The sequence below is a fragment of the Styela clava genome, chromosome 5, assembly GCF_964204865.1.
Source record: "Styela clava chromosome 5, kaStyClav1.hap1.2, whole genome shotgun sequence".
Classification (NCBI taxonomy): Eukaryota; Metazoa; Chordata; class Ascidiacea; order Stolidobranchia; family Styelidae; genus Styela; species Styela clava.
The window spans coordinates 3,420,299-3,434,280 of NC_135254.1; the positions used below are offsets into that span (position 1 = coordinate 3,420,299).

The 13,982-nt window shown below is 36.7% G+C and overlaps 3 protein-coding genes across 6 annotated transcripts in view; 1 reads left to right on the plus strand and 2 right to left on the minus strand.

Moving 5' to 3' along the window:
- Positions 1–13,982, plus strand: part of LOC144422696 (uncharacterized) — a 486,406-nt gene that overhangs the window by 320,374 nt on the left and 152,050 nt on the right. The window lies entirely within an intron of this gene.
- LOC120332866 (FGFR1 oncogene partner 2 homolog) overlaps positions 1–13,982 on the minus strand; it is a 424,145-nt gene that overhangs the window by 39,503 nt on the left and 370,660 nt on the right.
- On the minus strand, positions 4–3,584 carry LOC144422707 (uncharacterized). Of its 5 annotated transcripts, none has more exons than XR_013475331.1 (5): positions 3,445–3,584; positions 2,427–2,554; positions 1,603–1,805; positions 1,148–1,314; positions 4–112 (listed from the first exon to the last, which is right to left on the minus strand). XR_013475331.1 is itself a non-coding variant. In XM_078112450.1 (3 exons), exons 1-3 carry the CDS (start codon positions 3,526–3,528, stop codon positions 2,027–2,029), a joined length of 396 nt encoding a protein of 131 aa, XP_077968576.1. In that variant the 5' UTR covers positions 3,529–3,584; the 3' UTR covers positions 1,561–2,026. The 5 variants fall into 5 exon arrangements, 1 of the variants encoding a protein (XP_077968576.1); XR_013475329.1 differs by having other exon boundaries at positions 1,603–1,810; XR_013475328.1 differs by having other exon boundaries at positions 1,603–2,210.

The following is a 13,982-nucleotide window of genomic DNA, read 5'->3' on the forward strand; positions in this document are numbered from 1 at the left end:
CAGCAACTTTGTTCAGTTCAATCAAATTTTCTTGATATGTGTTTCTTGCTTCCATCTCTTTCTTGAGAGTTGAAGCCTGTTTGGCAAGACTTTCAGCAGCACTGTCATGATCCTGGGATAAAAGATGAAATTAAATCATTTGGAAGTGTATGTTAGAGAGCATTGATAAGTTTGATTGTTGCAGTGTAGCCCACATAAACGCTACTTTTTCGAATTTAAAATATTTCTGATATGACGCATTCAGCATTACTGATGTGAACAATATTTTTATGATCTGTGCCTTTAAAATATTCAAAAAAAAGTCTAACCAGAATATAAGTTTGAAAATCATTAGTTAACTATTGTGTATCCAGGGCCCTGAGAAGTTTAAAATAATTCAAAATACTATGGAGCTTCTTTTTCCAACCAAGGTGGAATTTTCTGAATTTGGTGCGGAACTCTTTATTATTACTATAACACTGATTTGATTAGCTATGACATTATAAACTACTTGAAGTGTAGAAAAAGCTGGAGTGTGACTTGTGCACAACAATAAGAATACCGTATTTGCTTGTTTTGTAGCCCGGGCCCATATTTTTTTAACCAAACTCACTAACCAGGCCCTTATTCAAACCAGCCCTTATTCAGGCATGGGCGCTTGATGACTTAAATGAGAATAACGAAAATTTTGACTTTTTTTACGAACCCCAGGTACAAATCCGCAAGAGAAGAAAAGTTTTGCAACGCCCTATCAATATTAAAACGACGCACTTTGGCGTCGCGACGCCCAGTTTGAGAACCACGCTGTTATGTAATTGGACGCCTAAGGCGTGAGTGTTATCTACCAGCGCTTCAAATTTAACAGCGTTGTGACAAAAGCGCTTCTTATTTCCTATTGTTCTTTACCACTAAAAAATCAGCTTTTACATCGGGCGGGTATTCAAGCACCGGCCCTTATTTATTTTTATGTTCTGTTTACACGGGCGGCTATTCAAATGGGCCCTCAATCAAGATCGGGCGGTAAAACGAGCATATATGGTATATTAAAGCTAATTTACATATCAACATTACATAATATGGGATTAGTTAGCAAGTTTTCCCATTTGCTTTAGATACATGGTATTTTAAACCTTTGAAAAATATTAGTAAAACAATTAACTTTCCTAACCTTGGGAATTTGAAAAATGTTGATACTTTTGGTGCTCTGTAAACTTCATCATCTGTTGTCGGTACTTGTTCATGATAAGTTCCAATGCGTTCTGGTGATCGGTCAAACTTTGTCGCAATTCATTATTTTCATGTTGGAGAGATTGGATAACAATATATTCTTGCTACCTTAAAATTAAAAATGCAAATTTATTTACCACGTGGGATTTTATGCAATTTATTTACAGTGCAATTTGGTACTCCTGTAGTATGATCATGGACGCCATCTTGTGCCTATTGTTCTCTGCAATTTAACACAATTATTGAAACATACCTATTATTTTCACTAATATTTTAGGTAGAAAAATTTTAGAGGTCGCGTTTTGAAGTAGAATTTTAGCCGTACATGCTTATATCCTTTCATGTTGGCTAAATTACATTTATAGTACATTAAATTGTCTTTGAAGACAAGTATACCGGTTCCGAGTTGCTTCCGAAGTAAATTGGCCATTCTAATCGTCATAATTAATCATTTGGCGTTCCTTATGACATCACAGATGAAAAGTTGAATTTATTCGTTGAAATTACCGGCCGACCCAACTTTGCTTCAATGGCCGTTTCTATTTTCTGGTTAACATTTTTCGTCTGTCGAGCTCCATAATGCCCTGCTCAGCACCAAGCTGCGCTAGAAGAACAAATGACAGTGTAGGATTGTTGCGAAGACATTTTACAGCCTCAAATTGGCGTATCACTATAAAATCTTTGAGAAAAAGACCAAAAATGGTTCTAAGCTGTGTTAGTGGTCAACGCATTAGATAGTTTTTTATTCTTAATTGCGTTATATATTTAGATAGCATATATCTTAAAGTTCAAAATCCACCCTTCAGTTTCATTCTAGTTCTTATAACAGCGGACTTATTCGATTCGGTACAACAACACAACGAACATTTTCCATAAGACTCCATTGTTTTGCGTTTCCCAAATATGGCACAAGATGGGCACATATGGCATGAACTTGTTCAACATTAGGCAAGTTGGTTGCCGGCCGTTGGGAAAAGTAAGGTTGGACAATAACAATACAGAACCTAAAACGGGAGAAGGAAAATAAATTCACATTTATTGCAAGGTTGTTGATCTGATTGATTTAGTTGTTTGAGCCAAAACATTTTGGACAAATTGACTTTGAACCATATAAATTTTATTTTGTTTTCATTGCATTAATTATGTTTGTCTTGGAATGTCACAAATACAAAGAGTGAAAACCTATGTTAGAAAATCTTGATATGAAACATCTTTCATACCCAAGACTAGAGTAGAGTTCGTGTCCAGCAGCTTTATTCATTTCAATCAAATTTCCTTGATATGTGTGATATGTGCTTGATATGTGCTTCACGCTGAGTTGAAAGCAGTTTGGGAAACCTCCATAGACCTAGAATAGAGAGAATAATGATAAGAAATATATCTTGAACTTCTTGTTTTCGAACTCCCGACACAATCACTTTAATTGATACAAATCATGGCGCATTGAAAAGAAATATTGATTTTATTAACATTAAATTACGACAAGTCTTCAAGTACCGTATAAATTTTACATTTCATGCACATTTGATCCATACTACCCAAAACCAGGCTTGTCCATCGGACATATTTTTCTGTCTCATCTAGGGTTGCCAACTATGAAAAGTTTCAATAAAGGACATAAATTACCGTCATCCTTTATTTGGTAACTTGCAGGAAAGAAAAAGCTAAAAAGATATATCAAAACAATCTTCATGTGTTTTTCATTTAATTTTTATTTAACATTGACCCAAAGAATGAATGTTGATAAAATTGTTATTTCGTTGGCTATTTGAGCCGGACCGAAGCGAAATTAAAAAGAATAATTAAAAGCTTGCAAATATATAAACGGAGGCAATTTTTCAAGAACGGAACAATATCAAACACAGTCCCGTACTATAACTATCGGGCAAAACGACGTTGGAAAGAATAAAGGACAATTAGCATATTTTCTAAATGCTGAAGGACCAAAAAGCTTAATTAAAGGATTGTCCTTTGAAATAAAGGACGGTTGGCAACCCACCTCATGAGATTCCGATTGGTATACAATTCAATAAAAATTGTTATTTAGGTTTGGCGAAAAACAAACTGTATTTCCATAATATTCTGTACCACAACCTATGTCTGCAAGTTGTAAACGTTCTTGCAGTAACAAAGATTTTATATATTTTATCTATAACTTCTAATTATTATTTTAACTATTAAAATATTATATCTTCAATCTTGTGACCAAATAATAAGCATCAGCATGGAATTAATTACTTGATCATAACTTTTCTTTTCCTGGTACCGGTACAAAAAAGGAAGCTGACGGCTCTTGTGTGTTACATCCCTTTTTGCATTCATCTGCTTTGTCAGTTATAAAATATTTTTCTAACAAATTCGCTTGCCAAGTTGATGATTCGGACAGTACCGGTACCGGTATCTGTTAGAATACCAGTACGGTATCGAAAATATTTCCCTAAAGCTAAATCGGCGAACTCGTTCAAAAACATCTCTGGGTATCTCTATCGCCCCCGATGGTGATACCGTCGCCATAAGAATCGGCAGTGATCACCCATATATATTACATAACAACAAGATGGCAAGCACCGTACTTTTACGCAACCCCGTGAAACTAACTTGTCCCACTATGGCGTCATATGGACGCCATTTTCGATCATTCGGATCGGGTAGTGTAACGCAGACAGGCTTAATATCAGTAGTTTTAAAAGGCTATTGGGGCAGATTTGAATCAATAGTTATATTCCGAGGGCGCAGAAATCCGATAGGACGTCTCAATCAGTATCGAACCCAATACGGGGCACTTAGGATAGGATTTACATAGATATCCCGGGGGAGAGGAAAGTCAATAAGACGGCTTATCCATATGGCGAACCACGGCCTCTCGTCCGGTTACCATTCCAAGTCGGGTATGGGATTAGTTATATTGTTTGTTTTCGGAAGCATCGACTTGGTGGTGAAGCTGTAACCGACCAGCGGCTACGTGAATCACCCAACGACGGCGAGGAGCCCAGCAATCCTCTCGCACATAACCATCCCTGCATGGGATTCGAACCTGCGAACCCACGCAGAGTAATTAGAGGTGCGGTGCCGAGCGTATTGCTAACGCTTAGCCCGTTGAGCCACACCGCCGCACTTACATTAACAACCCACGCCGCTCGGTAACAAACATAATATAGACGCAACGCACGGTTAGTAAAGTTCATTTCGATTTCCCGTAACACTAAAACAAATATATAGGCAATGCAAGTCAACACACACATATAGCCTACAGAAAATCGGGAAAGTAGGCAAAAAAACTATTCAATACGGCGCGGCGGTGTGGCTCAACGGGCTAGTTAGGAATACGCTCGCCACCGCACCTCTAATTACTCTGCGTGGGTTCGCAGGTTCGAATTCCATGCAGGGATGGTTATGTGCGAGAGGATTGCTGGACTCCTCGCCGTCGTTGGGTGGTTCACGTAACCGCTGGTCGGTTACGGCTTCCTCCGCCACCAAGTCCATGCTTCCGAAAACAAACAATACAGCAAAAACTAATCCCATACCTGACTTGGAATGGTAACCGGACGAGAGGCCGTGGTTCGCCATATGGATATGCCGTCTTATCGGCTTTCCTCTCCCCCGGGATAGATATGTAAATCCCATCCTATCCTACCTGATGATGCTAGGGCTACCAACCGTCCCAGGAACGGCCGGGACAGTCCTGGAATCGACGTCTGGCCTCCCCGCGGTTGTCCGGAATTTACTGATAACCAAGTCGTCCTGATGGCGCAACAAAACCTCCATGTTGATTTTTCCATTAGGATAGTAGACACCAGAGTTGGATCAATTGTAATTAATTACAGTTTTTCATGTAATTGTAATGTAATAGAGGCATTTTCATTCTGTGTAGTTGTAATTTGCTAACATTTTCGCTCAATTACACTACACAATTAGACTAAACTTAGTATTTTGAAAATGAATGAACATCAAACAAACTTTCCCGAAAACTGTGTTGTACCACTTCCTTCCTATTGTCAGAGTTTTTTTTAAATCTTTGAGCAGCACTGAGGCATGCTGTTATACCAAAATGTTATAATTATAAATGTAATTTGATATTTTTTGCATGGAGTAATTGTTATGTAATTAAGAAATTTAAGGAAGTAGTTGTAACTAAACTGAATTGATGTAATTGATCCATCTCTAGTAGACACACAGTTTCACACTACAACAGGCCTAAATGACTAAAACAAACTAAATTTTTCGACAGTAAAGGCGACGTCAAATGGGACTGTAGCTAAATATTGATGTCAATGTTACATTATAAATTCGCCTTTTTCACACTCCAGACACTCTAGCTGCATAACTGAATTGTAAACGTCCTTACCAATGGCAGTACAACGAGAAAGAGAGATTTTATTATTTTGTCAACCAAAAAATACAGTCATCAATAAAATAGCCACAGCAAATAAACTGTTTTGGTATGGACAGGAGGGAGCGATACGACCATACGGTCATCGAAGTCAGCTTTCACCATATACGCTGATGTGATTAAGATTAACACTGAAAGATGACCAGTGGCGAAACTTGAACTATTACGATAATATTTTTACAATAAAATTTGGGAACAAAATGAGGGGATCCTTAGGTAAAAGCAATGTAATAAATGTGTGTTTTAAAACAAACAAAAAAAGCGTCGGGGGTGTCCGGTGTTGCATTCGTTAAATAAAACAATCTAAAGAGGCCAGAATAATGTGATGGAAATTCATACCTACCTGATTAATAAATTTAATGGGGTCTGGACGATAATAATCAGGAAAAAATAATAAGCTGGCTATATATACAAAATGGATCAGGGAATTGATGTGAATGTGTGATGAAGAAGTGTCTGAACGTGAAAAATAATAAAGTGCAACTCAGTGGTAGGCTTACATACACATTACTGAAAAAAACTAACACACTGGATAGGGCAAGAGGAATTTTATTCATAGGTTTGTCATAATCTGAAAATGTTTAAAAAAAGCATGAACTTTATATATATATATGTTGGGGATTTTTACAAACTTGCACGCCAAAAATGTTAATACTTATCAATAAGTTTTAGCAGATGGGTTTTGAAAACGTTTCTGACTCACACAAGAGGGTCAATCAATAGCAAAATTCAATAATTCACATATTGCGAATCGTGTTTACAAAACGAAGCAATGGCAATAGCTGGTATACCTAAATATAAAAGACATGGAAAAGAATTGCTATTCGATTGACCAACAATAGAAATTTCAACAATTAAATAACAAAGACATGAAAAAGTCTACATTAATTGTAACTTCCGCAGTATGTGTACCAGGTTAAAGCTAGGCCCAATTTTTTTCCGACTTTCCTTATCTTAGTTCCATTACGAGATCGGGACTGCCCATGTCAGCCAAGCGATGGTGGCTAAATATGAGTGCCTATTCATGAAATTGACTTTAACAAATAATCTGTGTTTTCATGTTCAATTTTAAGTCTTTTAATCGATAAAAAAATAATTAATTTGTAAAAATTTAGATAATTAAAAAAACAAAAAATAGCACCCCTGTGTTATAATGAGAGTTTTATATCCCCCCATTTGGGGGGGCGATTTGGGTGAAATCCATTTTGCCTCAGTTTTGGTGTGTAACTGTTCATCAGAAAATAATAATCAGAAGCCAGTAACGAAATGTGTGTTACACAGTGTAATGTGGTTCTGGACACATGCAACAGTCCACTCACTGTGCGCAAAGTAGTAACCATCAAATTGCGTCCTCTACAGTCTACAATACATCATATGCATAAACAGAAGCCATAGTACTTCTACATAGTACTACTACTGAAGTCACTCTTGAGGCTAAGACAGCAGTCTCACACTCTTGTGCTGTATACGACCGAACATTATAGGCTTCTGACACAACTGGTTTGTCCTGGTGGCACCGGGAGTAGGATGTTTTGATGAAACCTAAAACGTAGGTGAAATGATTCATTTCAAGACATTTAAACTGTCAATTACAGATTACTTTGGCATTCAAAACTTACTGTAGGCTTATTGTTCTTTTTTGAAATTTCATCTCAGTCAATATTTTAGCTAATTCAGGTTTTGATGATTTTAATTTTTTGATGAGTTTGGCTCATCGATATTGTCTATATTCCATTTTATTTTTTCCCATTTATCCGTCCTCTTCTGTTCAAATTGATATTTTTCAAAAATGAGTCTGAAAATGGAATGAGTTGTAGGTTATAAAATGAACGTATTTTTGAAATAGCAAGCGTTCAAATTGACAGTGACTTAACTAAACACGCATTCAGTTCAGAAGATCAGAATTTGGAAGATAAAGCATTATTTCCACTAAGCTCCGAATTGTCTATTCATATTGCTGCTAATTAGGCTACTATGAATTGTTGTGACCGCAGGACTACGAGCAATCATGACAGTGAATCTTGTACATTCAATGCACTGATTTCTGACTTTGCATTACTTAGGATCTGACACCTGAAGCCAGCGTTTAGAAAATCGTTGTAGTTCAACTTAACTTTAGATACCCGTAACTTTTCTGGGCTAACTTCAATGAGTCGGATGGGCAACGTGATATAAATAATTAAATGTGACATCATCCTAAAACTCTGTCAAGCCTGCAGATTACTAGCCTGTCTTCCTGATGTCAGTTTCACATTTGGCCATTCGTTTGACTAACTCAGAGTTTCCCAACCTTTTTTGTTCGCGGACTATTTTCTCATCGGCGAAAACCTTTGCGGACCTAAAGTGCGTTCATTGCAACCGTACTTTGTGTGAAGAAGCGATAAAACCAAACACAACAGAATTTAACAAATTTCAAAATTGGAAATTCTCCGCAATTACGCGTTCGTCAAAAAAGCCAACTTTTTGTGTATAATAGCCTTTTCTGTCGCACAATAGATAATCCATGACAACGACGACAATTTAAATGTCATTCTATTTTAATTTAATTGTGTTCATGGTAACTCGCGGTTGCGTCGACTTACGACAAGATGAAAGCATTACTTCTTCAAAATGCCACGGCAATCTACGAACATAATAATGTGAAAATATATTGCCCCATTATATATATTTGATTATAATACATATTTTTTGCGATCTTGCGAATTTGTAATCGTCGTTAGAAAAATCCTACTATCTGCTCTAAATTGCCAGAAAGTACAACTTGATTTAGTACTTATTAAAAATATATTCAAAGTATATTAGTGAATCGAAAATCATTAGTAAATCAAAAATCATTTTAATCCGCGGTTGTGTTGACAAGAAGAAAGCAATACTGCTCAGAAAATATCATGACAATCTGTGGACACAAAAATGCGTGGCCCGATAATATTTTGTTTTAATTAATTCGTATTTTTGTGAATTCGATAAATCTGAGCTTTTGGTACAACGCTCCAGTACTGTACCTACCAATGTAGAGGCTGTGAAGATGTAGAGGCAGTGAAGCAAAGAATCCAGAAGGAAAATGCCTTGGTACGTTACCTACAGTAGCACCCGAAATTTTGCCTTTTGCAATGTCTAAAAAAACGTTATTAATCGGTCGCGGACCATCATAAAACAAAACTGTTAGCGTTCTCCGGTTTATTTTTAGTATTGCCGCTTTTCAATTTAGAAAATTTGGATTTCCACCATTGACATCCACCACAAATTTATTCCTCGTTGCTCAAACTCGCAAGAAACACCACTATCGGTATTTATCAAAGCGTGTGCATCCTCGTGTTTTCGTCGAAATTCCGCAAGTCTGATTAAGCGACGCGCAAGCGACCTGTCGCGTCACCTGTTACCAAAGTTTCAAATTGTAAATTGGTATTCTAATAGTTGAATATATGCCCAGCCCTACTCAGTAACCAGTAATTATCGACTTGATTAATGTTATTTGAATAAACTTTCTTTTTATGTGTTATGTAAATTCTAACGTAAATCGTAATTTGGCTTATAGTTAAGTTTCGCGAAAGAGTTTGCGCCCGCCGTGAATTTCTGGCTCGTTGCGGACTCATTCAAATGCTTCGCAGACTCATTTAAGACCGCGGACTCGGGTTGGGAAACACTGGACTAACTTCACACAACGAACTGCCAGGGCCGAAATTGCAGCCTCTACAATTATTTTCCCATTTGTTTCTTCTCTCGGCATCTGCTGATAGCTTCAATAGTTGCACTGTTTTCTATTCCCGCTGCAATTAGACGCCGAGCAGCCTATAATTTTATAGCAGAAGGTACCAGCCTAGCCGAGGATCACGGAGAACCGCCGTAACCTCGCAGGCGACGTTAATCGAAAATGGCTGCCAATTTCCATTGTTGCGCAACTTAGGTATATATGGGCTTTGATCTCGTGATGTTCGAATCCCATGCCGCATTGATTATGTGGGAGAAGAATGCTGGACTGGTGGTTCACGGAACGGCTGGTCGAATGGTCGAAGTTTGAGGAATCTTGGAATGTTAGATTTGAATGGGGGATTCCCCTGTGAACAACAGCGTCACCAATATATAGTTAATCTAATATTTATATTCGGAACATTTTTCAAATCATGAACACCCATTAAATCTAGAAAATTTAGGGAAAGAATTGAATGAAGTTAGATTGAAAATATGTCGGCTTTGTTGCTTATTTTAAGCGGGTCAATTCGGAGCAGACTATGATCGCACTGAACAAAACTCAGCGCTATAAGCGGCCACTAAAGAACTGGTTCAAAATGAACACTTACAGCAGGGGTCGGCAACCTTTTGTCGCACGCGGGCCAAAATTAAAGGTTGCAAGTCATTGGCGGGCCGCACATATTTTTAGAATGTTAAAAATCGAATGGATGACCGATGAATCTCATTTTATCACACAGATCAGAAGTTAAATTTTAAGCAGGGCGCGAAGACTGAACTTTATAGGCCCATAAAACGAGTTTATAATGACAATCGTAAGAAATGTAATTATACACATAAGAATTCATACAAGTGAGAGATTCTTAACAATAGATAAGGGGTCGCGAAAGACTGTGACAGTCATTTAAAATTTTGAAGGCTTATATACCCTTAGGTAATCAGTAATCAGTAGTTTATTTTCTCACCATACTAAATGCACACTTGATATACAAATTGCAATAAATAAATAAAAAGGGAATTTCAGGGTGAGGGGAGCCGCGAGAAACCAAATTTGGTTATCGAGCAGCGGCACCCATAAGCAAGTCTAACAAGGAAATAATAACAAAAAAAAAGTCGAACTGTGTATATACAGTATCATATATACGTTAATTTGAAAATAAATATAAATACGTCAAGGCATTCCAACCAGGTATGCCCAGTAATCTCGCGTTTCAACAACAACAAAACAAGAAACGACTCCGTGCACCAATTATCTAAGTAGCCATGACGATAGCTGCAAAGTAACAATGGTACCATTGTGAAGTGACTGTGGTCGTATGTAGAACATTGTATGGTGCAGGGCTACAGTTGTTTAGGTATCAATGGTAAAAATGAAGTTTCACGAACAGGAAGCCTACCAGTAGTATGGTATGCATGCAACTGTAGTACCGGTAGTCATAAATAATTTAACCTTTTATGGTAAGAAAATTGAACTTCAGTGTGTAACTGGAAGGCACATGATCAATGAATAAATGGTATTCTACAAGATCAAGGTAGGATTAAATTTCATGTGGAACTAACCACTTCATACAGAACATGGAAAAAGCAAAGGTAGGTAGATTGATAAAAATCTAATGTCAGTCAGTTTATGACATAAAATTTAGGTCACACTTCATTTTCGATCATTTATTATATGATACTCGTGGCCTCAAGAATTTTTCAAAATCACTTTATCAAATTTTTGTCCCCGCCAAATATGGAAACAATCTCCTTTTTGTTGATTTTCAAAGCCTCTACAGAGTTGTGAATGAAACACATGCTTGTGATTAAAGTTACTTCCAAAAGCGAATTGATATTTGAATTTGGTCCCAAATTGTTGAGTTTGCATTAAATGTGAGTAAAATAGATTTTCGATTTTTTTTAGGACATTTTTCTCATAAAGTTTGTTGCCCATCGTTCTTTTGTACTTCTACCTGTGACTACTAAAAATCTTTGTCCAAAGTAGTTGGCAAGTTTCTGATGGTATTTTATTTTGTTTTTAAACCTTCAGACTTGCATATATTTTTCATGGAATCATAGTGTTCCCCCCTAATAAATCTAATCTTTTTTGTATAGTCTTCCATGGTTTGCGAATATTACCCCTAATTACTGAATAAGTCTAAGTAATAAGCTTAAGTAATGTATAAAATTTGTTTTATTGTCTGTAAACTTCAATTGTGTGAAGGATAGATTATAAATTGTTAATTTGAAAAAAAAATATTTTTGATGGGAAGCTTTTTTTCTGTGTGGGATTTTGTTGAAACCCCCAGGATTATTAGTTCTTTGTTTTCTGCTTGATTCACAACAGCTGTATGAGTGCTGGGAAAGTTGGTGGTTGTAAGTGGTTATAAATCTCTTTTTAGCTATCTTCTGTTTTACTTACATTTTTCCTGAACTGATGTACAGATCAGCAGTACAGAATTATGAGAACTACCCTGTAATAGCAGAAAGGTTAGGAGTTTTCTTGCGTTTACTAGGAATGGTACAAAACCCAAAAATGTTTGCATCATGTATGCTACAGTTAGGCCGTGTCCGAATACCGCTGATAAAAACGGATTTCCTGCAGTATTACATTTTAACATAGATAAAATACTTCGATAAAGTACATGACTATGACCTGGTAGACTATTTGATTTTTTTCATTACCAAAATAATGCAAGCCAGCCCCTCATGACCAAATAAAAATTGTTTACAAATTTGATTGTTGCATATGCATGAACTAACATAGAAAACTGTTGCCGGCCAAACTTTGTTGCACATTGTTAAATTGAAAAGCAGATGTTATTTTAAAGAACTTATAAACATATCAGAGAATTATTAAACAACAGGATATTTAAAAAGTCCAAGATTGTGCTCAGTAAATCAATTTGTATGACAAATTCAACATCCATATTATTCTTCAGATTCAGTATATTGAAATATTGGCAGCGCTGCGGTGTGTCTCATCATGCTAAGTGTTAGGAATATGTTCTGATTACTCTGCTGGTTGGTTACGACTTCCTGCACCATCAAGTCCCTGCTTCCGAAAACAAATAACTAGCTAATTCCATACCCGACATGGAATGGTAACCAGATGAGAGGCTGTGGTTCGCCCTATGGTTAAGCCGTCCTATCGGCTTTCCTCTTCCCGGGATCAATATGTAAATCCTATCCTATAGCTTGGTATGAGCAAGCAAACTGAAGAAACGATGAAAACAGTTTGTCGGCAATTACAAACAACATTGCCACTTCTGCAACACAGAATTTTCTAGGAAATATGAGCAACGGTCTAATTCCAGTTTTGTATTAGGTAACTGTAGTCGATAGATACCGTAAGTAGATAGATAGATAGCTTTCGTTGGTAGTAGGTATATCTTATTAATATCATATATTTTGTGGGCAGTTGAGCGGGATTTGGATAACACCTGGGTCGTGTTATCACTCTCAAAGTGTTGACAATTTTCATTGAAATCTGCTATATTGTTGCTGCTGGAACACAGGTAAAAATTCACACACTATCAAAATACAATTGACTGCATTTTGCTTCAGTTATATTGCTCTGAGACAGTGGTTCCCAATTTTCTATGGCTCAGTTCCGGAGGTTTTTAGCACTAATGGCCCCTCTGTTTATCATTTCAGGGGTATTTATAGTGTTATTATTATTGGTAGATTTCAAATCCCATTATGCTTAAACAATTCATGCTCAACAATGTGAAACACCTTGTGAAAAAACCATATAAGGCAATGAAACTAGTAAGAATGGGGAGTTTTCCTGTAAAGGCAAATGGGAAATGAATTCTGCCCCCTCCTCCGACCGCTCTGTTTCCCCCGGTTTGGAGCCGCTGCAGTAAATACTTTGGTGTGAGATAATTATTTTTTGATTCCAGGATACAATGAATGGCAAGGAAAACCAATTATCCAAAATTAATATGAGTGACAGAACCTAGTTTGAATTGAACTTAGCGCTGTTGTCTGAACCTTCCAATTTGTAGACTAATAGCGTAAAACTGATTTGATATAAAATATTACCTGTAGCAGAATACGTAAACAGCTTTTAAAGTGTACCAATTTGTGCATGTAATTACAGTATCAGGGAATCAGATTTTATTATGCTCTGAAGTCTCAGCAGAGTTATGGATGACTTATTGTGATTTTTGATTTGGTAAAATGATTGAGTACTATATCGTCACATATAAGCCTAGTTTAAAACTAGAGAAAAGTTGCCAAAATTGTGTGTCGGCTTATATATCCATAACTCTGATCGTACTCAAACGAAAAGACATTATGCTAACTTAATTCAATTCTGCAACAATTTGCTGTGATAGTAGGTGCATACGGCGTGTTACAATTTGCAGTATCGGCTCATATGAGTTTTTTTTCTACAAATTCACTCTTTATGGGCGTTTTTATGGGGTCGGCCTATATGTGGGGATATATGTATGTATTTGACTTAATATACCAGGAAAGAGACATCAACCAAACAGAAAATGTACATTGCCAAATTCACATACTTCCATACCAAATACCTTTTAATATATACCAAGTTATTTATTCAAAATTTAAATTTGTATGAATGCACAGTGAACTTTTAGAGACTTGGAGAATATTATTAGTGTCTGCTTGGTTTAGTCTGGTGTAGAACTTCTAAATTTCAACTTTGTTAGAATTCTGTTTAAAGAATGGTCCACACCTTGAGCCAAAT

Coding starts and splice junctions, on each gene's coding strand:
- LOC144422707 (XM_078112450.1), bottom strand. CDS start 3,528: ATGAATGCAAAAAGGGATGTAACACACAAGAGCCGTCAGCTTCCTTTT. Junction 2,555..3,444: donor AAAAGAAAAGTTATGATCAA/GTAATTAATTCC, acceptor TCTCTATTCTAG/GTCTATGGAGGTTTCCCAAA. Junction 2,211..2,426: donor GAACTCTACTCTAGTCTTGG/GTATGAAAGATG, acceptor CTCCCGTTTTAG/GTTCTGTATTGTTATTGTCC.